Raw genomic sequence first — 25,677 nt, 5'->3', positions numbered from 1 at the left:
AGCAAGGTTTTGACCCAAAAAGTTGACCATTCTTTTCCACCCACAGATTTTGCTCAACCCACTGAGTACCTCCAGCAAACTGTTTGTTACTCTAATTAATGTTTTGTTTTTTACAAACTTAAATTGCTTTAGAAGGTTTTGAATAGTTTTTTTATTTCTTTTAAATTTGACATTCTTCTCGTTGACAGTTTGTTTTATTTCAAATTTCTGGACGACCATAATATCACAAGGCATTTTCATAATAGTGCTTCCAATAAAAATACTTTGACCTGTTTTAGAAGTATGCTTATCCAAGAAAATCTGTTGATAAAAAATAAGTAGCTAACTGCCCAACTTGAATGTGTAAAACTACAAGCACATGCACAGAAAGATCTGACTTGCAAGCCACAAAGTTCTTATGAAATGCTTTTTTGTTTAAATTAGGGGAACTATAAAATTATTGCCAATAATATGTGAATTGGTCAATCGCCATTGCATTAGCTCTTAACTGTAGATATTATGTCTGCTATATGCAATTAACCACATTTAATTGAAAATATTGTTTTCCCTTATAAAATTATATAAAGTCTTACTAACCTCTTGTGTTTTGCAAACTCTATGTTTCCATATCCTATCGTGATAAAGACTTAAGTTCTGAAATCTTTATGTATGGTAAATTTGATGATGCAAATTTTTCATTTCTAACTCTGTAATAATGATTCAGTTTTGCTCTTCCCCCTAGATGCACACATACTTAGTTATGGAGTTGTTGAGAGGAGGTGAGCTTTTCGAACACATTAAAAACAGGAAGCACTTTAATGAAGCTGAAGCCAGCAGAATTATGAGCATGCTCGTGTCTGCAATTCGTTTTATGCATCACTGCGGAATTGTGCACAGAGATATAAAACCAGAGGTATATGTATACTATTGAATAAATTTCAAATAATTGTATTCCCTAATTGTAATCTGGAAACTAATATTAACCCATGTTTTATTTTACCATTTAATACAAATCGAAGAAAGCAATTTATTTCCAAATGATCCGTAGAATTAAAAGCTACGTACAGATTCATTATTCCTGCTAAATATTCTTCCTCATAAAATGAGCAATAGCACCACTGGAGGGCATTGACATATTAACATATATGTTAACTGACTTGCAATTACAGGTAAAATGTTATATACAGCTTATAACGGTGGTGTCCTTAAAAAATTGGCCAGACGAGCAAAGAGATCTATGGATTCAAGTATCAAATCCATAGATCCTGCTGTAATTGTTGTTATCTTAATCAGTTTGGCTGAGGAATCGTTAATGGAGTTTAATGCAGATAAGAGTGAGGTGTTGCACTTTAGGGAGTCAAACCAGGGCAGAACTTTCACAGTGGCCTTGGGGAGTGCTGTAGAGCAGATTTATCTATGAGTGCAGGTACATAATTATTTGAAAGCATCACAGGTAAATAGGGTGGTCAAGAAGGCTTTTGCTACATTGGCCTTCATCAATCAGGACATTGAGTATAGAAGTTGGGATGTTATGTACCAATTGTCCAAAACATTGATGAGGCCACATTTGGAATAATAGGCACAGTTCACCTCTCTTTTACTGCAAGAATGGATACAGAAACATGTGATGTAAGGAAGAATGAAATTGATGCTGGTAGAATTGATAAGTTATACGTTTCACCTGGAAAGATTGAACAGGCTGGGCCTCTGAAAAGAGAAGTTTGAGATGATCTTATGGAGGACTTCAAAGGTATGGAGATGTTTGACAAGGTTGACGGAGAAAATATGTTTACTCGAGTAGACAAATTGAAATGTTGGTGTCATAAATATTAAGTACATTTGTAAATCTAACAAAGATTTCAGAAGAAAATCTTTGCAATTAGTTATTAAAATATGAAATGCCAATCTAAACTAGTTATGTCAAATTACAAAGATGCATTGAAAGAAATTCTTAAAAGGTACATGAAGGAGAAAGAAACACAAAGGAGTAAAATGATAAACTGGCAGCTTGATGAAATAGGGAGCTCTGACTCTGGGTGGAACATAAACAGCAAAGACAACTGGCAGAGTGGCCTGCTTCTATGCTGCAATGTTATGTAAGAATGAAGCCATGCAGCTCACTGCCTGTGTTAACAATTTGAAAAATATATCCTATTATTAAAGTATTGATGTCAATGCCACCCAAACACTGCTTGAAGAATTTACCTTCTCATACCATGAAGAATACCTTTCATTCTCATACCTTGAAGAATTTTTCTTTTCAGGTAAATGCCATCTTTGAGAGAAGGAATGGGTGATATTTCAGGTCGAGACCCTTCTTTAGTCTTCAGACTTCAATCTGAATGAAATGTTACCCATTCCTTCTCTCCAGCGATGCTGCCTGCTCTGCTGAGTTACTTCAGCATTTGGTGTCTATCTTTGGATTAAACCAGCATTTGCAGTTCCTTCCTACACATATGCCATCTTTTGATAGTTACAATAGAATTTATTTTACTGCCACTTCATGCATTGTATTCCCAATGCATCTTGATATGAGAAAAAAAATCTTTACATTTCCTCTGGTTCTTATGACAATTACCTGACTCTGTGCTTTCATGTTAATCACCCTGCAAGTGGAAATTAGTTTAACACATTACATTTTTTTTAAACCTTTCATAACTTTAAAGCTCTCTATTAAATGTTATATTTGTTTTAGTTTTGGAGATACAGCCTGGAAACAGGTCCGTCAGCTCATCAAGTCCACACCGACCATTGATGAGCCATTCACACTAGTTCTATGTTTCACATCTGCTCCATACACACAAGGCGCATTTTTTACAGAGGCTAATTAACCTGCCAACCCGCACTTCACTGGGATGTGGGAGGAAACCCATGTGGTTACAGGGACAACCTGCAAATTCCACACGGAGAGCACTGGAGGTCAGGATCGAAACCACTGTGCCACCCAAAAACAGACTACAAAGCAAAGGCAAAAGCAATTATGGATCCCTTCCGATGAACTCATTGCAGTCTATCCCCACTTTGCACAGAAGTCAATAGATAATAATAGGTGCAGGAGTTATTATTTCCCTTCGAGCCAGCACCGCCATTCAATGTGATGATCATGGCTGATCATCCCCAATCAGTACCCAGTTCCTGCCTTCTCCCCATATCCCCTGACTCCGCTATCTTTAAGGAGCCCTATCTAGCTCTCTCTTGAAAGCATCCAGAGAATCCACCTCCACCGCCCTCTGAGGCAAAAAAGTCCACAGACTCACAACTCTCTGTGAAAAAAAGTGTTTCCTCACCTCCGTTCTAAATGGCTTAGCCCTTATTCTAAACTGTGGCCCCTGGTTCTGGACTCCGCCAACATCGGGAAGATCAGAGGTGGAATGCCTCCTTCTTCTCTAATTATTCTACAAACCTGTATGTAGTTGAATGTGGGTGGAAAACGGAGCACCTGGGGAAAACCCACGCAGTCACAGGGAGAACCTACAATCTCCGTAGACAGTCCCCATAGTTGGGATCGAACCCTGGTCTCTGGCACTGTAAGGCAGCAACTCTACCACTCACTGTAAGGCAGCAACTCTACCATTACGCCACTGTGCCACCCTAACACCCAGCTTCAGGAGCAGCTTCTTCCCTACAACCAACCATCAGGCTATTAAATGCTCCTATCACCAAATATGTTCAGAGCTACATAGACTTCGGACATTATTTTTGTCTTTGCACTAAGATTATTTGTTTATTTATTTGTCTGTTATTTTATATATATACTGAACTTTCTTTTGGTGTTTATTATGGGTTTACAGAGTGCTATGTTTACATATCTGTTGTGCTGCTGCAAGTAAGAATTTCATTATCCCGTTTTGGGACATATGACAATAAAACACTCTTGACTTTTGAATCTTGGCTGGATAGTGAAATAGAAATCAAGGGGGCATGCGTCAAATACAGAGTCTATTCAGGAGTTATTTGAGGTGTTCCTTCAACAGATGCTAACTGTCTCTCTGTCCTTGAAAAGAACACTTCTATCCTTGGCCCTTCAAGGAGTAAGTCCTTTGGATATCAGAACTATTTGTAGCTTTGACAATGCTGAAACATGCCTGCATATTGTGATTATTGGCTGGTTGCTGGATCTCCTGCTCTCTTTGCACCCACCATCTGTTTTCTAGGGCATAATATTTTAGTTGCACCTTAGCCTTTATGTATCCATGGAGCTGTATTTTCTGCTCTAGAGACATGATAATGTGTCCACTCCGAGAATGTTTTGTATTTATGGCTAATTCTGAATCGTCCAGTCGTTCTCATTGAATTGTCCCATTGTTTTCTGGTAGAGGTACCAAGTGTTCACAAGTTGTAGGAGTAGAATTAGGCCATTCGGCCCAAGTGTCTTTTCACAGGTGTTAATTACGGTGAACTTGGGACAGTCTGCAGCTGCTTTTGGTTGGGTGCTGATTGAAAAGAGCTTTCTTTGCAAGGTCCTTTAATCCTACAACATTGGTTTTCTTTGTAACAGTGTTTGAGTTACTGTTATATTTTACATCCAGGGTGATGGAGTAAAGAGTACAGAGTAAATTAAATGGTGCTTGATCAAGCTGTCATCAGCTCTGGAAATCCTTGTGGTGTCGTGCTCGGATATGAAGAATCTAAACTGACGCTGAACAGATTGAAGCATTACCATGCATTCTTGTCTTTCTGGCAAAATAGTGACAGTAATTGTGCTTTGATGTAATGTTATTAGTAAGGTTTGTTTATATTATTATGATTGGAGCTTTCCCCAACTCTCTTTATTCAAGTTCCCGTTGAATGTTATATTTATACTCACAATGATCTAAGACAACTAGGTTTGTCTTTGGTAAAATGGTAACTTGTCCCCAGTGTATAGGATAGTGTTTGTGTGTGGGGATCATTGGTCGGCACAGTCTCTGTGGGTCGAAGGGCCTGTTTCTCTGCTGTGTCTTTAAACTAAAAAACTAAACTAACAATTAGCCCTATCCAGGAAAATCTAGTTCAAATTGGTTTGCAAATTCAAAATACTCACTCGAATTAACTAATTCCAGTAATTAAAATATTTAAAAGAGTTCATCAGTTTTATTTGAATTTTTTTGTGTAAATATCAAATAAAATTTAAAAATCTACTTTAATTGCCCAAGTACCTTAAATTATCAAGTTTTGATATAATGTGAATGCTTACTTTGTATGATTTATTTTGATTATATTTTTACTATAAATTGACTGTAATGTAAGGAATCTAATCTCATAATTAACCAGTCAAACAAATGCACGAAGAATTCTATCAGATATGCTTCAGAATTTAAGTTAATAAATGTAAACTTCTATTTTCATATTTGTATTTGAAGGATTAATAAATTAATATTTTGTTTTCTTTTGCAAACAGAATATTTTGTTTGCTGACCAGAATGTTGATGCACCAATCAAGATAGTAGACTTTGGGTTTTCAAGAGTTAAGCCATGTGATAACCAGCCATTGAGGACACCATGTTTCACTCTACAATATGCAGCTCCTGAGATTTTCAAACAAAATGGATATGATGAGTCTTGCGACCTGTGGAGTCTTGGAGTAATACTTGTAAGTACCTAAAACAGCTATAAATTAAGCAACAAAAAGAAATAACTCAACTGATCGAGCAGCATCTGTGGAGGCAAAGGGATAGTCAATGTTACGGGTTGAGACTCAGCATTAGGCTTTAACTATGTATAAATTATGTAACAGTGAAATACGTTTGGTATGGTGGGATGTCCAATGATTGTCTTTTACTACATAGGATTTGGGTTTTATCATTCCACCTAAAACAGAAATTCAATGCTTGTTTAGAAAAGTAGCGGTAAACTGCATGTCCACATTCTAATTCTATACAGTCAACTGGGTCAATTCACCAACCTTGCACTTCCAATGGGAAACAGTGTTCAAATGGAGCACAATGAGACATTGTTTGAATGTTATGCCCATATCTATAATTTAAACTCTTATTTATGTGTGCCTTTTTATTAAGTAATATGGGATCAATCAGTTTATTGGGGTGGGAGATTGCAACCTTCACGTAGTCCACCCTGTTTCAACGAATGCAATCAACCTGGCGTGCACAATCAAATAAGATCAAATAGAACAAGTTGTCCTGGAACTTTAGGCTGTGCATGCCATATGCAAGAAGAATCAGTTTATTCTGTGAACTGTAGGGGCATATCAGTGAATATTTGGACGAGGTTGGTCTAGGGCTAATATATAACACTTCAGCCTAACACATAAACAATTCCCAGATTCTTTATTTTCTTTATTTTTTTCAGCAGAAATCGTTTTTCATTGTCTGTGCCTTCTTTAAATAAATTCTGAGGATTTGATTTTCTTATTTGCCGTATAAAGAATTGTGGCTTCTCAGATAATCTAATGTGAATGTGATCTGGAGTCAAATTAGACAGGAGTGGGTAAGCGCTTCATTGTTCTTTCCTGAAGAATATGAGGGAACTATTTAGGTTTTTACAACAATTTGACAATGACATGGTCAGTTAAAAGTGGCCCAGGAACTAAAATGGATCCTAAAGGGTATTTTAGGCATCTAACCTGACATCAGAGTGTCATTACCTACTTTTCTCATGGACTCACTTCTGCAAATGTCAGTTGCCAGAGTTGTGGTTGGTTAATAAATTCATAACTAGAATGGTGATGAAAAAAACCATGTTCCTTTCTTCAGCTGCACCAATCCAAATTTCCATTCTCACCTCAAGAACATAACTTACTTGAGACTGGGCAGTGGTCTATTCTTATAGAATGCACTGGCACCAACTTGGATGTATGGAGTTTTGGTTACCATGGTAACGCTGGTTAATTTACCCTGGATTGCCATCCAGATTAATTTGTCACCAGAAAGATTACAGCAGAAAAAGGAAATATAAGTGTAGGAAGCAACTGCAGATACTGGTTTAGACCAAAATCTCTCGATGCTGCCTCTCGCTGAGTTACTCCAACACTTTGTCTATTGAAGGAAAATAAGTGGCAGATTCACTCATTTAAATTATTACAGAATATTGTTATCAGACCTAGTATTAGCATAATTGATGCAGGGTCTGAACCCAAAAATGTGGACTTCTCGGATGCTGCTTGACAGGCTGAGTTCCTCCAGCTGTTTGTTTACACTATTAGCTAAACTTGTTCGATAGTGCTTGATTCAAAAATAACTTTTGGATTTGATTCCATGACGTCTGATTTAAATGCTACTTATAAAACTGATATTTTTACCGATATCACATTATAATATGTGGTCCTCTATTTGACAATATAAATCTTTACATGCATGTGTATTTTGTTGTATTCTAGTATACAATGTTATCAGGACAAATTCCATTCTTAAGTATGCAGAATACAGCAATGTTAAGTACTAATGAAATCACAAGGCACCTCACACTCACGGGAAAAATCTGGAACAATGTCTCACAAGAAGCTAAGGAACTCGTACAAGGTAATGTGTCTTTCAAATTTTGCTATTCAGGGCAATTAAATAGTCGGCCCACGATTGCTAGGAATAACAATAAAACTCTAATAATCCAGCACATTCAGGCGCTGAGCCAGCTGATTTCCGGAACTGTTGGATGTTATTCCTATTTATACCTAATAAACGTGTAGATGTTACACATTGCTATCGTATATTTTTCAGTGTGGATGGCAAGTTTAAAGAAAACAGAAGATAGAGGGCCCTGGTGAACAATGGGGTCATGGGAAATAGGCCCCTGGGGGTTTAAAGAGAGTGCAGGAAACTGGTCCCCAGTGGGGTTTAAAGGGAATGCGGGAAAAAGAGCCGGGATGGTTTTATAAGGAGCAAGGTAAGTTTAATGGGAGTGTATAGAACATCACCCAGAGGACCAGACGTAGATACATTGACATTTCCAAAAAGCCAGATAGCATATTAACAAATTTTCACTATAAATAGTTAAATTATTCTTTATTTATAAACATACACCAATGAGCAATTTTTTAATGTCCATATTAGGAAGCTTTAAAATAAAATTAGAATGGCACTAAGTTTAACTTACAAATTCCACAGGTTTACTGACTGTGGACCCGGTCTCTCGGCTGAAATTAAGTAGCTCCAGTTTCAACAATTGGTTTCAAAAAAGCTATTGCTTGTCCTCCAATCCTTTGACACCTCCAGATAGTCGTGAATGTTCTTCCAACAGCTATTTCAAGGTAAGCTTTATGATCTTGAATCTTAAATCAGAAACACTGGCCAAATTAATTGAGTTATTATATTATAATAACATGCAGACATTAGTTTGCCACAAAAAGTAAAGATCTTGTTTAAAGAAAAATATAAAGATTTTTGGTTTCAAATGCAAATATTTATAAAGTACAGTAAACCCTCGTACTAACGAACCATAGTGGGTGGAAATGTTTCCGTTATTGCCGATTGTCTGCTATAACTGAGTAAGGTGTTACTGTACGTAGTTGAAACAATGCTGGTTAATACACAAAAGGTCACAAAGTGTTGGAGTAGGGTCAGGCAGCATCTCTGGAAAACACAGATAGGTGACGTCAGGACCATCTGCAGACTGATTTATTCTGCTCAGTTACTCCAGCACTTAAGTAATTTCACTTAAAACTGGGGCGCCAATGCCGCTGGCGTGCACCAGTGAGCCCATGTTCACCAGTTGGCGCGACTATTGTTGCGGCTCACGTTGTAGCCCCCAACAGGGGGGGGATTTCAAGTGCGCTCTCATAATTTTGTCTGGATTACAAGAGGTATCAGACCACCAGTTGCCGGAAAATTGGTAGTGAACCTGTGCTCAATCTTCACAAAATGATTTTCTGGTATATTACATTTGTAATGACATTATGGTTGCTATAATTTTATATGTTCTTTGTTTTTTAGCCATTACATAAGTACAAGAGGGAAGGTTTTTTCCTCCAAAGTGTTGAAGATGCTCATTTGGCAAAAAGGCGAAAGATGAAGAAAAGTAGTGCGAGTACAGAGACACGGAGCAGTTCCAGTGAAAGTTCAATTTCCTCCTCATCCCAATCTCATGGGAGAGCATCTCCCACGTGCATGGTCCAAGTTCCTTTACAAGCAAAAAAATCTGAGAGTTTCTTCCAATTTTCTGAAACATTAAATAGAAGTTTCTAAGGTACTTCTTTCTAGCTAATGTAAGAAAGGTCTTCAAATATTTATTATTTTTTAAGATTGATTGATAGTTGTATATTTGATCCCATACTGTGGATTTTCCCCCACAACCCTTTGCGCTTCACAGCACTCATTCTCTCCCAATGTTTACATCTCCGTTTTGCCTCACATTCTCGCCCAATGCTTGTTTGCCCTAAAATTCTCCCTCCTCCCTCCTAGGAATCACCAACATTCCTCCTCCTCCTCCTGGGCTCCCTTTTTATCCTCTCTGAACCTTGTTTATTTTGCAACTGCAGCTGGATATCAACCCCCTTACTCCAATCAGTCTGGCGAAGGGTCCTGACCCAAAACGCCGTCTGTCCATTCCATCCGCAGATGCTGCCGGACCCACTAGGTTTCTCCAGTTCCTTAAGATTCCAGCATCTGCAGGCCTTGTGTCTCTGTTTGTTTGACTTTGTGCCTCTATGCAGCACCTTGGTTTTTTTTTGTATCAAAAGTGCTGAATAGGTGCAAGCTGTTGCCTGTATGTAGGTATTTTTAAATTATTTTTATAAAGCAGTTGAAGATTGAAGATCTCAGTCATAGTTTTACGTAATGACAAATTGCTCATTGTCTCTAAAATAGCTTAATAGTAAAAAAAATGTGGTTGATTGACTATGTGTCTCAACTGTGAAGCATAATGATTTAACTTTTATTGATATGATGCCTCATTTGCTTGGTGACAATGCTATTTTTATATTTTGATATTTTGGTATTTATCCCATAGAAAGAAATAAAAACATCATATAGGACATTTTCCTCACATATTATTACTTGAAGAACTCATGCCATAATACGAAGGCCCATATGAGAGAGAATAGCTGGGTAGTGGGAGACCACAAAGGTAGGTTTGTAGCATGTAGATTGAGTATTACGGTAATTATGGGGAGACAGGGTAGGATATTTGCAGTTTGTGAGCGGCTGAGTCTGTCTGATATGTTTTTGTCATCTTTTAAATTAAGTTGATCAATATTGCTTCAAAGGCTCCTGCTTTAAAGTCCAGACGTTGAAAACCTGCAAGCCAATTATAGAGAAATATATCTGCCAACTGAGACTTTGTAGAAGAGCTCAGCTGTGACATTATTGAATAATGAAGCAAGTTGGAGGAATTGCATGGCCATTTTCTCCTATTTCCCATGTTTGTTCGTGGATAAGAAAACACAGATCAGGCCAAGCAGCTGGAATAGGAGACAGCGATTGTGTGTTTAGGAAAATAGGATATGGGTTGTTGCTGGTGGGGAGAAGAGATGTGCATTCATAGCAATGGTTGCTGAGCCTACATTGTTTTGGAATGAACTATGAAATAGCATAAAGAGTATAAAACAATGATATGAATGAACATTTTGTGCACAGTTGTAAGGAAACAATGCTGGTAATTTGGCTTGGTAGTGCAAGCACAATCAGGATTAATCTTATCAATGCCATAAATACATAAAACTGAAGAAATTTGAGGATAACTCAGGTCGAACATACAGGTGGTATGGGGGTGGAGTATGTTTCAGTTTAGAGTATAAATTGTATTTTGACGATTTTTAAATTTGTTATCCAGGCAACTATGTAGCTGATTAAGGAAATGACTCATATTTGTGTCAGTGATAGTTACAATTAACTATTTACAATGATCGTTGGTACAAATATTATAGTTGATAGATGTTATTGCTCATTTTTCCCTGCCTATTCATTTTCCATGGGCACATTTTACTATGTTGGATTTATTCACATTCATGATTAGTAATTGAGTGGTTATTTGACCCAATTGCAATTGTTTTTAAACATGTGTGTTGCTTAGAAGTGTAATTACTTTTACTTCACACTTTCATGAATAAAAACTTCTCCAGTCTTTCCTCTGAAAGACATCCTAGAGTTCTCTCCTCAATGTCTTCATCTCAACTTCAATAATAAGTTACTTCCTTGTCACTGAGATTGACATCATTTGATCAGTTGTCTCCTTATCTTCCCAGAGGAAAAACCTTTTCTTAGCTTGCCTTTCTATAATTGTTCCTCCTATTTCTGAGCATGCTTGTCCATGTGACCCCACATGCTGCTTTCACCCTTTACCCGCTAAACGCTTATTGGGTGAGATTATCAAGTTCTCTTTGGTACTTTAATCCTGTATTCAATACTGTCATCCTTCTCTCTTTGTAAAAGACCAAACTTTATACCTTATATCATTCAAACTATCTCCGAAATCTAACTTATTTTTCTTTACTGAAGTCCTCAATTGTGAAACCCATCTTTCCCAATTTTCTATATTTGAATTCCAGCCAGGTTTTTCCTGTCATAATGCCATGACATTTTAGCAGACTTTAATGTGGTTGACTACACTATCTTCTTAAGTCACCAAACCATCATTATGTAACTGGGTGGACTGCTCATGTGTTTCCAATCTTGTCTATCCGGCTGTAGCCAGAGAATTACTTACATTAGCTTCTCTTCCCACTTCAACGCAATTAATCACAAGAATCGCAAAATATGCATGATCACGAAAGCAACGCCTTTCATCACATCATCCAACTTGGTCCGTACCTCAGTTCATCTGCTTCTGAACCTTTCATCCATGCTGTTGGCTATTTCCACTGCACCTCTGACGGGTCTAACTTCCAACTTCTGACCTTCTACACTATAATCTGGCTGCTTATGTCCCAGCTCACATCAAGCTCTGTTCACCCCTTATCTCTGTATTTGCTGACCTCCATTAATTCATGAGTATTAAATGCCTCATTTAAAAAACTCTAATCCTCTCTTTCTAGTCTCTTGCTATTACTGCAATATGCCATCCTAAACCCTTCCAAGATATCTGCCTTTCTGGGCATCTTGATTGTCCCTGATTATATTTGCTCCAATCTTGGTAGCCATGTCTTCAACTGCAATTGCCTTAAGCTTTAGATTTCCTTCTCAAAACCTCTCCAGCCGTTAACTTTTCCTCTGTAATATGCATGTTCAAACCTAACAGCTTAATCAAGCTTTTGGTCATCAGTGCTGTTCTTTCCAAATTTCCTAATGTGGCTTAGTTTCAAATTTGTTGATAACATTCCTGCACTGCACTTTGGAACCTTTTATTACTGTAAAGACACTGTATACACATGTTTTGTGTTGAAAGGGCTAACGTCGAGGACATGTGCCAAACACAAACATTAATGATATAAATGGTGAAACTTTAAATATGCAAGGCAAAGTAGTTTTTCGATATATGATGTCGACATAAAGCAAATATGTTTTTTTTTTAATACTTACTGTTATATAATGTATTTCAAATGCATTTAAAAACTTCATTGTATAATAAATATTTTCCTGTATTGTTATTATATTCATTAGCGGGAGGGCTACTCCCATTGCCTTGAATGTGTACCAGTTATGTGAAAGCTGGCAGATTTTTCTAAGAGATTATCACCCAGATTTCAGAAATGAGGGAATTATTTATTTTGATATTTTAACCAGTTGTAAAAGCTCATTTGGGATTATTCTGGCAAATGATTCTAGCTGGTCTAGGAAAAGAACAGTCGTCACTGTTGATTGCAAACTTTGATTCTGTGTGCTTGTCACTGTAAATTGTGGTTCATGGCATTGGTGCTTTGTGTAATCGAATATATCATCTTCCTGATATATTTCTCCCTTTTAATTTTCACATTGTTCGATTCCTTTTTATCCAGCGGAAAGTGAATTATACTGAATTAGACCTTTATTACTGTATATCATGCAGAAAAGTCCTTTACATATGTTGCTTGTGTGCTCTGCAATAAAGTAGTTTAATATATTCACCTATATACTTTATTGAGTTAATATTATCATTCAAGTTTTATTGCACTTAATTTTTACATTAATGTTTATACACAGTATAGAATTTGCTGCCAGATCAGAAACAGAATATGATAATGCACTGTGAATTGAGTGTTCAGGCACTCTCAGGTAGCTTATGTGGATCTCTATACACAGTCAAGGTAACTGCATTTTGCAGGCCAAATTCAGATTGATTCTGCCCAAGGTATTACATAAAATGTCAAGTCTTATCATGGTAGTACAGTAGTAAATATTGCACTAACTATAAGAACCCTATTCACCCAGCTCTTTATAATTAATTCATTTTATTAGCTTAGAATTTAATGTTTTGCATTATTTTCCATGTCGCATCTTAGCTAAGTGTTCAGGATATATATTTTCATTGTTCAATGGATACCAATTTATTGTTTTGCATTTTAAAGAGCAGCATTCACTTGTAAGTGTGCTATATTTGGCCATAATTAGCAGAATGTCACGGTGTGCGGAAAATTCAGATGCCACAGTTGATGTGCTCATCACAGATGTGGAGATCAGATTCAAATACTACAACTTTAACATATTTCAAGTTTACTCTTCCACAAGATTTTCACCATTCCGTGAAGGGATGGGACTTTCCATTTCTACTCAATTTGGGAGACCAGATCATGGTACTTGCTTTTTCAAGTCCAGATCACTTTTCCAGGCCAAGTGGGCTACTGACAGCTTTGAGCATACTCTCATGTCCTTGTCACGTTCATTCTGCCTGCCACGTTATCAGGGCTGCCAACATTGGGTGAGAGTTGATAATGAGAAATTGCGAAGGAGCGTAGCGACCCAGGGGGGGGGGGGGGTGTTGGAGAGGGTGTTCCCCCTCCCATAGTAGGTTCCGGAGGCGGCACCAACGCCCCCACTCACCCGGTCCGCTCCTGGCTCCGGGCCGGGGTTAAAACTCCATGGGGTGTGGACAGAGCGGTCGACGGACATAGAGCCGCCGGAGGTGAGGGTGGGAGGTGTGTGCCGTGCCTCAGGGGGGAAGGGGAAGGGGGTTGGTGCTGGGACCACCGCCGCCGTGTCTCACCTATCACACCATCTGCATGGGAGAAATTAAACTACTTTTTTTCCCCCCAAAATCATCCCACAGGCCGATAGTTTGATACCCCTGCTTTAAACCAATCCCCTCTAGTGCCTGAATCACATATCCTGGGGAAAAGACTATGCATTCACCTGATATTACCCTCATGGTTTTTACTCACCTCTAAAACAATTTTTGCTTTATTTTGAACTTTCAGCACCCGCAGATATTTGAGTGTGAGAAATTTTGTGATCAGCGTGAGAGCATGAGAATTTTGTGAAATGCGTGAGTCTCACGCTCAATGCGTGAGAGTTGGCAGTCCTGCTAATAATGCAAACATTTTATGCAAGTTCCAATTGTTTGGACAAAAATCACTTATTACTGCTTTATAACAGTTAAGTTACTTTAAGACCATTTCAGAAATCCTGACTCGACCTCATAAGTACTTTAACGCTGCTAACAGAGCAAAGGGATATTAATCTCAAGAATCAAAATGGGGAAAGTGGGGGCAATTTTGCTTAAATAGTCATTCTAAGCCCATTCAGATCTTCATAGAGTCAGAGTTATACAACATGTAGGTGGCTGGCCCAATTTGTCCATAATGATCAAGTTGGCATTCTGCGTGCCCCGGGACTGGCTGCCGTTCCCAGATCAGCTCGCGTCCCAGGGACTGGCTTCAGTTCTCAGGTTGGCTCGCCTGCCCTGCGAAAACGAATTGAAAAAAAACGTGGATTTTCGTGTTACGGGCCGGGTTCAGCCCGTGTGCCATAGGTTGCTGAACCCTGTCCTAGATGTTTGGCCTCATTGTGATCCTCCCTATGTTTTACAACCGATTCACCTGGTTAGTTTTATCTCCAGCTGCTTCATGTTGTCGGTGTATGCACATCCAACCAAGAAAGAAGAGAAGAGATGCGACGTCACTCACAGCCGCCAACTGATGCACTTCCCCAGACCGCACAGATCGTTGTGATATGGTGCAAAAAGACAAACTGTGCAGGGACTGAAGACAGCGTGAGAATTCTGTCATCAGCGTGAGAATTGGCTGAAATGCGTGACTCTCACACTCAAAGCGTGAGAGTTGGCAGCCCTGTCTAAGGCCAGGATGTGACACAGACGCACAGGGAGACGCATACACAAAGGAAGACACACACACACACACAGGGAGACAAACACACACACACAGGGAGACAGACACACACACACACACACACACACAGGGAGACAAACACACACACACAGGGAGACACACGCACACACGGGGAGACACACACAATGAGACACACAGAGACACGCACACACACACACAAGAAGACACACACAGCGAAACAGACACACACCTTTCCCCCCCCTCCATCCTCCCCCTCCCTCCCTCTTTCCTCCCTCCTCCCTCTTTCCTCCCCTCCCTCTCTTTCCTCACCCTCCCTCTTTTTCCTCACACTTCCTCTTTCTCCCCTTTCTCCTTCCCTTCCTTCATCCCCTTTCTACATTCTCTCCCCCTGTCTCTCTTTGCCTCCATCCCTCCCTTTTTTTCTTTCTCTCTCTCTCTTTCTCCCCTCCCTCTCTTTCCCCGGCCGCCCAATGGCGGGCACGGTGTAGCGTGGATTGGCGGCGTTGGCGCTGCCGTGTGAGTTGAAAGGCAGGAGGGAGGGAGGGAGCGAGGTTGCCGCGGCAGCCGGAAGCGCAGCGCTCGCAGACGGCGCACAAAAGCGCCGACACCCGCTGCCCGGGACCGACGCGCTTCCCCAATCCGTGCAGATCGCTGTCATGTGGCGCAAAGAGACAAACTGTGCAGCAAAGATCCTATAGCTCCACTACAGCTCTGCTATAGGATCTTTGCTGTGCAGGGACTGAAGACAGCGTGAGAATTCTGTCATCAGCGTGAGGGCGTGAGAATTGGCTGAAATGTGTGAGTGTCACGTTCAAAGCGTGAGAGTCGGCAGCCCTGCGTTATTGTACTTTTGCCATTCAAAGCGGCTACAAGGATTGGTAACGAGGCCTGCAAAGTGTATCTTGGAAGATGTTCTATATTTGCTTTGAACTTGGCTCCAATCAAGCCCCTGTGATGTTTCTGCCATTCAGGCACCATCCAAGTCTAATTCTAAACATTGAACAAATTGTCTTTAGACCAAAAGAATTAGAAACGGGATTAGTCTCTACAGCCTGCTCTTCTATTCAATAAAAATAAGGCTGATCTAACTTTTCTCAAGTTCCACCCTCTAAAGCAATTCTTGTCTTTGTTACTAATTTATTCATCCTGGCTTTGATAAATACAAGGTTGAGTCTTCAATTATTTTCTGGGGCATGAAATTTCAAAGACACGCCTCTTTTGCGAGGAAATTCTCCACCATTGTTAAATGGGCCACCCCTTATTCTGAGGCCATGGCCTCTGCTCTTAAACATTCCTGTATTTACTTCCAGCATTTACCATGTCAAATCCACCAAGAGTTGTATGTTTCGATTAAATTGCTTCTATTTTTTTTTAATGCTTTAGTTCATGGGACTAGAATTGAAGAACTGCAGTTTGCATTCAGAAGGCAGTTGTTTCTCACTCCAGTTTTCAGCACCTGCAGTTTCTATTGATTTGTTGGCTTCCCAGATACAAAGCAAGTGTAAATGTGTGATGCAAGTATCAGTAATCTTCCTAACTCTTGCAAATTCCATGCTAGTACTCCACTGGGGCAATGAGAGGATACTATACTAACTGGGATACAGGATTGTGAATGAGACAATCCCATCTGCTTATTCAAGTAGTTGAAATAGATTTCCTGGTGCCTGAGGTGCAGTAGAGGCTTTTTACCCGGTCCTTGCCAATATCCTTTCTTTGATCATCAACTCAGAACAAACCAGTGGACAATTCATCTGCACGATGTAGAAAGTTGGCTGCTGTGGAGGTGACACAGCTTGGGAATTCCAGCAGGAAAGATGAGGTACTATATAAATACACGTCCTTTTTCTTTATCGTTGGCTGCTAGCCTCTGTTGGGTGATGGTATTTATCACAGTTTTGACATGCCCCATTCCAGACAATTATCTATTGAAAATTCTACACAATGAATGGATATTTGGGTTACTGTTGTAGATTATCACTACAGAAGAATCTGCATTAGCCTTCATATTCAGAGGTGGGACAGGAAGAAATAAAAACAATAGTTTGAAAGCTTTTCTCAACTTTGTAGTTATATTTCTCATTTAGTTCTACTTCACAATATTATGAAATATTTAAAAATCATGCTCGCTTGAAATACGTACACTTCAAATGATTGAACAACACGATTCCATAAAAATGTTAATTAAAAAATAATAAATTAGTCCAAAGTTGTTTTAACATTTTAATCAAAATTTACAATTATGGGTTCATGACCCGTTTCCTTTACAAAATGTAGGAAATCCACAGGCTTTATACCCATAGTGGCTGAATTGGTCATCGGATGAAAATAGATTCTTTCATGTCCTCCATCCACAAAGTTTGAATCCAACACAAATTTTACATCCCCTTGTTTATCATAAAATAGAGCAAGTGGTGTCACACAACCTTGACCAACGTTTAGTTTTTCCATCATTATCTCTTCATCTGCAAAGCGTAGATTTCCACTTCCGGCACCCAGCTTCTTTGCTAGGTCATTCAAGTTGACCTGTCTATTGTGTAAGATTGTCACTAACCACAAGCATTTTTTCTTCTTGTCTTTAAGAAACAAGTTCTTACTGTGTGCCCCCGCAAGGTGTTGCACATAAGGCATCATAGCTTCAACTGTGAAGACCTACAAAAAAAAGCAAACAATATGTTGGACTTTAAAACGGGAATTATGTCTGTACATGTGTAGCAATGATTACCTGGTCTCTAACCCTTAGGCATGGCGCAGTGGCGCAACGGTAGAATTGCTGCCTTACAGTGCCAGAGGCCCGAGTTCGATCCTGACTAAGGGTGCTGTCTTTACAGAGTTTGTACATTCTCCCTGTGACCGCGAGGGTTTACTGCAGGTGCTCCAGTTTCCTCCCACACTCCAAAGGCTTCGGTTAATTGGCTTCGGTAAATTTATAAATTGGCCCTAGTGTGTAGACCATTGTTAGTGTACGGGGTGATCACTGGTCGGCGTGGGCTGAAGAGCATGTTTCCACGTGATATCTCTAAATTATATATTACCACATTTTTATCCACTCTGATTTCATTTCATTGTAAAATAATGCAATGGTAAATTGCATCAATGTCTTTCTGCAACTTTTCTTTGTGGAGGCAAGTTCCACATTTTATTACCTTAGTTTTAGGGAATGAAACTTTGAGGGATATCTATGGGAAATAATATCAATGGTTGTGATCATAATTCAATTAGATTTTGCATATTTAAAAATGATCAAAGATAACCTAGGAGTAATAGTTGTCGATTGGGTAAAGCCCAATTTTATTTAGCTGAGAAATATTCAGCATATGGTTTAGAAACAGCTAAATGAAAGTAAACTATGATCAGAGCAGTGGGAGAAATACAAACAGTTGTGGAAAATGTAGAGCAAATAACCATCCAGAAATAAAAATACCTGTAGCTCCCACATCTAGAGCCTCCATTGATAGGAAAATATATACAATGAAGAGAAGCAAACTTGAAGATTAATTTAGTAGAAAACCTAGAGGGTTTTGGCAAGTGTAGGGATGACAGTAATAGGATATTAGAAAAGCAAAAGGGACATGAAAAATGTCGGTATACAATAGTAAAACAAAACTAGAAAATATAAACATGCGGGGTTGAGCACAAGAATAACTATGGGAAAAATTGTGTAATAGAAACCTACATTATATAAAATAATAATAATAATATCCTTTATTGTCATTGCACATAAGTGCAACGAGATTTGGTATGCAGCTTCCATCTGATGTCATAACTTAAATAACTAATACAATTTAGATTTAAATACCCCGAGAAATTCATATATATATGAATACAGTTATAATATATATTGTATGGTTAATTAATTTGCCTTAACAAGAAATAACAGGATAACACAGTACTTGCATACAAAGGTGTGTAATAAAGTTTAAATTAGACAAAGTGAGAGAATGTAATAAGCATTTAGCATATTTGAAAGTAGAAAATTCACAAAGCTCAAATGGGAAGTATCCCTATTTAGAAAAATAGAGAAGGCTCTGACCATCATTGTCCAATCCTCTCTGGTTACAGGCCGTTTGCAGAGAATTGGAAGATTACCCATGTGACACCAGTTTGTAATAAGAGAGCAAGAGATGGGCCAAGTAATTACAGATCCATCCATCTGATTAATGGAATGATGGGCAGGTTATTTAAAGAAGAAATCTATACTATACGTAAATACAATCAAGCCAAACTCAAGTACAACAGGTAAAATGAACGGAAAGATACAGAGTACACAATACAGTTCTCAGCATGTAGCATAACAGTTCCAGACACTAAGTCCAATATCTGCAATGAGGCAGAAGAGAATCAGACTGTACCCTAATTTGTGGAAGGACTGTTCAAAAGACTGATAACAGAGGGCAAGAAGCTATTCCCAAGTCTGGTGCTTTCATGCTTTCAAGCTTCTGCATCTTCTGCCCAACGAAAGCAGGGGGAAAAAGGAATGAAGAAAATCTTGGATAATGTTGGTTTCCTTTCTGAGGCAGTGTGAAGTGTAGGTAAAGTCAATGGTGGAGTCTGGTCTGTCATGGATTGGGCTACATCCACAACTGAAATTTCTTGCAGTCTTGGGCAGAGTTATTACCAAACCAGTCTGTGATGCAAACCAACAGTATGTCCTATAGTCTGGGATTACCAATCTGTGACTAATGTTTTGCTGTAACAATCATTGTTGGTCCTGTTACTTATGATCTTTATCGTGGACTTGGATTAACGGACAGAGTGCATAGTTACCGATCTGCTGATGGACAAAGAAAGGGGGATTAGTACATTGTATGGACACAAGAAGATGTAGAGAGTTCAAGTGTGTGAGCAGGAAGTTGGCAGGAGTAGAACATGGGGAAATGTGCTATTATCTATTTTGGAACGAAGAATAATAAACAAATTATTATTGAAATAGAATCAGATGACAAAATACTTTCTCTGGAGTGTCGGAGGCTGAAGAACGACTTGATAGAAGTATATAAAATTGACAGAGGTAAAGATAAGGTGACAGTCAGAGCATTTTTCCCAGGGTGGAAATGTCCAACACTAAGGGCATAAGACTACAGGAGGAGAATTTATTAAGATGTGCGAGACAAGTTTTTTAAAAACTCAGATTGGTGGGTGCCTGGAACACGCTGCCGGGATGATGGTGGAGGCAGATATGATACAGGTGATGGAGGGATATGGACGATGTACAGGCAGATAAGATTAGTTTAGCTTGGAATCATGTTTTGCACAGAGATTGTGGACCTAAGGGCCTGTTCCTGTGTTGTACTGTTCTATATTCTACAATCTGTAGGAGAGTATTATAATTTAAAAATTAATAGGGGGATCCAGCAAGGTTATATTATGGCAAAATCATGTCTACTAACTTAATATAGGTGATTAGAAAGATACTTGATCAGGGTACCAAGGTGTTTTAGTGACAAAAGAGCAGTATGCAGTGTGGTTTTGCAGGGCTTGGAACTAGGTCTGTTGCGTTTCGTTGTACATAATGTGTTTTGAAAAATGTATGAACTATGAAAGGTTCATTGATTATATCCAAATTGGCAGTATGGTTAAGTGAAAAAGAAACCAGATATCATTGGTCAGGTGGACCAATGTAAAAAGTGATAATTGAAATGTAAAATGGAGAGGCAAGCATCAGCAACCAGCAAACCATACAGGGGAATGTCAGGATACTTCGAAATGTAAAGTAACAGAGTGAACAAGCACCTGTTCCTGAAGATTCCTGAAGGTAGCTGGCCAAGCAGATAAGTGCCCTGGCATAAAGGATACTTACTATTAATTCTTAATGTATGGAATATAAAGCCAGAAAAAAAATCAAGCTGGAATTGTATAAAAAGTCTTGCATTTTTAGACTTGCACATGTACTCTTTCAATTTATAATTTCCAACAATTCACATTCTTCTTCCTTTGTAATGTGCAAATTGTGAGCTTCCATCGAGGTCCTCACTGATCTCCTTCTAGCAGCAATCCAATGTCGGTCGGTGGGGGCGCTGTGAGACTGCTGCCCTGCCAGCAGCGTGTTCATCACATCTACTTTTTTGGGGGGGGGTTTTAGTATGTCCAAATATCTGTTTTAATGTCTCTTGGTGTGTCTTCTGTGAGGGGTGGTGAGGGGAGAAAGGGGGTAAACCGCTTTCGGTCGCCTCCTCGATGGAGAGGCGACTTTTTCTGTGTCGCCTCCCTCACGGCCTAACACCATGGATTGGTGCGGCCTTTCCCGGAGTCGGGCCCGGAGCCGGGGTCGCTAGAAGGTAGTGCTCCGATCGCTGGCCCGCGGACTGTTACAGCCTGAAGCCCGCGGCGTCCAGAGCCTGGGATCCCTCGTTGGGGATCCCCGGAGGAGAAGAGTTCCGACCGCCTGCCGCGGCCTACAACATCTTGAAGCCGCAGTCTGCGGAGCTTCTAGCCGCGGGCGCAGCGTGGACTTACCATCCGGAGCGGGATCCCTCGCCGGGGATCCCTGGAGAAGAGCTCCGACCACCGGCCTGTGGCCTACAACATTCTGAAGTCGCGTAGGGAAGCACCGATTCGGGACACCTTCCAGACGAGAGGGCCTGTACATCTGGCCGCCCGCAGTGGCGACTGTGGAGGTTTATGGCCCCGACCACGGGGAGACAGTGAAGAAAGACTGATTGTACTTTGTGCCTTCTACCACAGTGAAGAATGCTATGGTGGACATTTGTGTTAAATTTTGATTGTGTATTGTGTGTTCTTTCTGATTGTACCGCTGCTGGCAAGTTCATTTCATGGCACTTTATTGTGTATGTGATGAATAAATCTAATTGATTGATTAGAATGCAATAGCAAAGCACCAACCTCTTGCAGTTTCCCTGGGAAATCTGGGAGCTGAACTTGTGCCAGATTTCTAGCTCCATTTATTTCAATGGACAGTAGAGGTTCTGAGCAAGAATGCGACTTCTGCCACACGTGATTTAAAAAAATTAATTCACTTAAATGCAATTGATTTAAAGTAATTTCTACTGTTTTAATAATTTCTAAATGTCAATATTTAATCATGTTGAGATTAATTTTTAAATTGCTTTCGATTTTTTTGTAAGTTTAATGAATGTAAACATTCAGACAGCGAGGCAGTTCTGCCTAGTGACATGACTGAGAAGCTCAGCAGCATCTTGCGGATCAATACCCAGCCTGGGTTATGCTTATGAAGATCACAGCAAGACCACAGTAACCACACTGAGACTTCAATCATCTTGAAGATGATACATGTAAGTGAAGGTATGGGGTAGTTTCTACTCCCTAAAATGGGCTGTTTGTTGTTCACTAAGGCCTATAGGAGTGGAGAGATATGCTGGAACATTAGTTAAGAAACAGTTGGAATACAGTTTTGGTCACACATATTATATGCAGGATGTGATAATGCAACAGATGGTACACAGGATATTTATGAAGCCAACAGCAGAAGCTGCAAATGCAGGAACAAGGAGCGAAAGGGTTGTTAGTAATCAGCATGGACAAATGGAGAACAGACGTTATTTCATTCCTACTCGGGTCCCCCTCACTCAATTTGTTTTCCACTACACTAATGACTATATGTGCACAACTTCCAACACTCAACAGTTTTCATCAACTATATTGAAATGAGAACATGGTGCAAATTGACAGCTTAGTCTATATCTGACTCTTACTTTACTTGACATCTCCTTCTCAAAGTACACACTAGGGACCAATATACATTACACTCTCAACGACTCCCGCAACTACCTGTATCTCCTCCCTGCTTTCTGTCAGAATCCCATTCCATCCCTCAGTTCCTTCTCTAATCTAACAATGAGACCTTCTCCACAATACTTTAAGGTCTCTTCCTTTTCCCTTTACCATGTATTCTTCTCTACCGTACATAACAGTGCTCTTAATTGCATTTCCTCTCCTACATTTTTGTCCTCACCCACTCTCTTCCCAAGGATATAACTCTCTAGTATACACCTTCCATCACACCACCTTTCATATTCAATGGCTTATCCTCCGTCATATTCATCACCTTCAATAGGACTCCACCACTAGGCACATCTTCCTCTCCCATTTCAGCACTGCAAAGTTACCATTCTCTCCCATCTTCATAAATCTATGCAACATCTGTACAGTTAGCTCTTTGCTTCCCATCATTCAGGAATCCAAACAGTCCTTTCAGGTGAAGCAGCAATTTGCTTGCAATTCTTCCAATACTGTGTATAGATTTAGTGATTATTGTGTGGTCCCCCCAATATTGTAGAGGGGCACACTGGACTGGATACATAACCTGTATTTCCATCTTGTCCTGCAACTTCACAGTCGCTTGTGCCAAATGCAGAGAGCTGATCCCTCTGCTTCCCTGAGTGCAGCAACAAGATCTAAATGTTTAAGAAGGAACTGCAGATGCTGGAAAATCGAAGGTACACAAAAATGCTGGAAAAACTCAGCGGGTGCAGCAGCATCTATGGAGCGAAGGAAATAGTCAACGTTTCGTTTCGTTGCCTATTTCCTTCGCTCCATAGATGCTGCTGCACCCGCTGAGTTTCTCCAGCATTTTTGTGTACCAACAAGATCTAAATGACTGGGCTGTGGCTGGAGGACTACAAAGGCTCCAAACCCATATCTTCCATGTGGAAGGCAATGCTAGAGGTAGAGTGTTGTCTTCAATCAAAACTGCTCCCATTTTAATAATCGGGGACTATAAAAAAGTTATTAAAATTGATGTAAATTATTAGAATATAAAACAGTACGGCACAGGAATTCGACCCACAATGTTTGCGCCGATCATAATGCCCAGCTGAACTGATTTCATCTTCTTGCACATGATCCATATCCCTCTGTTCCCTGCAGTTTCAAGTGGCTATCTAAATGCCTCTTAAACTGCACTATCGTATCTGCCTCCTTCATCACCCCTGGCTATGCATTCGAGGTCTCCACCACCCTCCGCATGAAAAAAACTTGCTCAGCACATCACCATTAAACTTTCCCCCTCTCACCTCATAGCTCTGCCCACCAATTTTGGAACTTTCCATCCTGGGAAAAAGGTTCTACCCTATCTATGCCTCTTAAAATTTTATAGACTTCTAACAGGTCTCCCCTCGACCTCTGACGTTTCAGAAAAAAACAATCCAAGTCTATCCAACCTCTCCTTGAGCTGAAACCCTCTAATCCAGGCAGCATTCTGGTAAACCTCCTCTGCACCCTCTCCAAAGCTTCCACATCTTTCCTGTAATGGGGCAACCAGAACTGCACGCAATATTCCAAATGCAGCCTAACCAAAGTCCCACAGAGCTGCATCATGACTTCCTGACTTTTATATTCAAGGCCAAACGCCACCCTACTTGTGCTGCCACCTTTAGTGAGCTCTGATCTTGGAATCCGAGATCCCTCTTCAGATCAAAACTGTTAAGTCTTGACATATACTCTCTCTCTCTCTCTCTACGTTAAACCTCCCAAAGTGCAATACCTCGCACTAGCTCGGGTTAAACCCCATCTGTCATGTCTTCGCCCATTTCTGCAGCTGATCTAAACCTCGCTGTATCTTCTTACAGTCTGGCTGCATCTGTTTGCGAACCGATCTGTCAGTATATCCCAGAGTTGCGTCGCTTTAAATGGCTGAACCACGACCTAGCGTGCCTTGGCCTATTTAAGGGAGCTGTCTGAGAAATTAAGAGAGTAGAAAATTAGGTGGGTTTTTGAAACAGGAGGCTAAGAATTACTTAGTTGTATGAGCAACGAGAACAATAATGAACAGATTTAATGTAATTGGTCGAAGAGTTTGGACTTAAATTGACTTTTCACCGGGAACCTGTCAAAGCAGTTGATTATGCGCTGGGACGTGGGCTGGATTACTTTTTTTTCCCAGCTATCATGGACACAATGGATTCCCTCAGTGTAGTTCATTTGTATAAACATCTCCGCGTAAAGAGGTTTTCTAAAACAACAAAAAAAGCTCCGCTAAAATCCATCTCAGTAACTTGTAATGTTCTGTATTCATTCTGACTTTTTTTAACGACGTGTTTGCCCGGGTTTCGGGCTCTCTCCAGCTGCCTCTGGGCGCCGCAACCGTTTGCAGGAAGCTCAGCTACACCTCACACTTGTAGTCAGCAGATGCCCCTGGACGGGCGCACTCACCTCAGGGTGTTCCTCGCATACAGTCTCCACGTTCAGCCCTTTCAGATAATCTTCCAGCTCTTTGCGCTTCTCAGTCGAAGCCATTCTGTGCTTGGCCTGTAGCAGCTCGGCGAAAAACGACGTCTCAACTGCACTTCCAGGTCACATCTGCAGGCTCATATTTCCCATAGTTCAGAAATCTACATGTGTGCTTATGATATATGTTTAAAGACTTACATTTACATAGCGTCAATCGCACACTGTAAAAGTCAAAACACATGACCACCAATGAACTATTTTTTTAAAAAGCTTTACTGTAATGTTTTCAGATTTTAGTTAAATGCTGCCATTTTAAACATGACTTTTCGATTAAAAAATATGGCCCTGGAAATATCCAGAGGGTCAGACATCTGGAGGGAGCAGAAAAGTTAATGATTTGGTCATGACCCCCCAGATATGGGCAGGCAAGTTTAATTATTTCCCTCTAAAGGATATAATAAGGA

The 25,677-nt window shown here is 39.9% G+C and overlaps 2 protein-coding genes across 2 annotated transcripts in view; one reads left to right on the top strand and one right to left on the bottom strand.

The window, feature by feature from the left end:
* Positions 1-12,885, top strand: part of LOC129699782 (ribosomal protein S6 kinase alpha-5-like) — a 63,853-nt gene extending 50,968 nt beyond the window's left edge. The window contains exons 13-17 of the mRNA XM_055639866.1: positions 722-892; positions 5,360-5,551; positions 7,295-7,436; positions 8,019-8,161; positions 8,844-12,885. Coding sequence (XP_055495841.1) covers positions 722-892; positions 5,360-5,551; positions 7,295-7,436; positions 8,019-8,161; positions 8,844-9,095 — 900 coding nt within the window. The 3' untranslated portion in view covers positions 9,096-12,885. The remainder of the gene's footprint in view (positions 1-721; positions 893-5,359; positions 5,552-7,294; positions 7,437-8,018; positions 8,162-8,843) is intronic.
* A 4,389-nt stretch (positions 12,886-17,274) lies between these two features.
* prorsd1 (prolyl-tRNA synthetase domain containing 1) lies at positions 17,275-25,371 on the bottom strand. The gene is made up of 2 exons (XM_055639851.1): positions 25,196-25,371; positions 17,275-17,716 (listed from the first exon to the last, which is right to left on the bottom strand). Exons 1-2 carry the CDS (start codon positions 25,277-25,279, stop codon positions 17,288-17,290), a joined length of 513 nt encoding a protein of 170 aa, XP_055495826.1. The 5' UTR covers positions 25,280-25,371; the 3' UTR covers positions 17,275-17,287.
* Positions 25,372-25,677: the final 306 nt, after the last annotated feature.

The sequence above is a fragment of the Leucoraja erinacea genome, chromosome 8 (genome assembly GCF_028641065.1).
Source record: "Leucoraja erinacea ecotype New England chromosome 8, Leri_hhj_1, whole genome shotgun sequence".
NCBI classification, from domain to species: domain Eukaryota; kingdom Metazoa; phylum Chordata; class Chondrichthyes; order Rajiformes; family Rajidae; genus Leucoraja; species Leucoraja erinaceus.
Note: the sequence above shows the minus strand (reverse complement) of the source record. Positions and strands in the feature narration are given on the sequence as shown.

Coding starts and splice junctions, on each gene's coding strand:
- prorsd1 (XM_055639851.1), bottom strand. CDS start 25,279: ATGGCTTCGACTGAGAAGCGCAAAGAGCTGGAAGATTATCTGAAAGGG. Junction 17,717..25,195: donor TATGCGAGGAACACCCTGAG/GTGAGTGCGCCC, acceptor TTTTTTTTGTAG/GTCTTCACAGTTGAAGCTAT.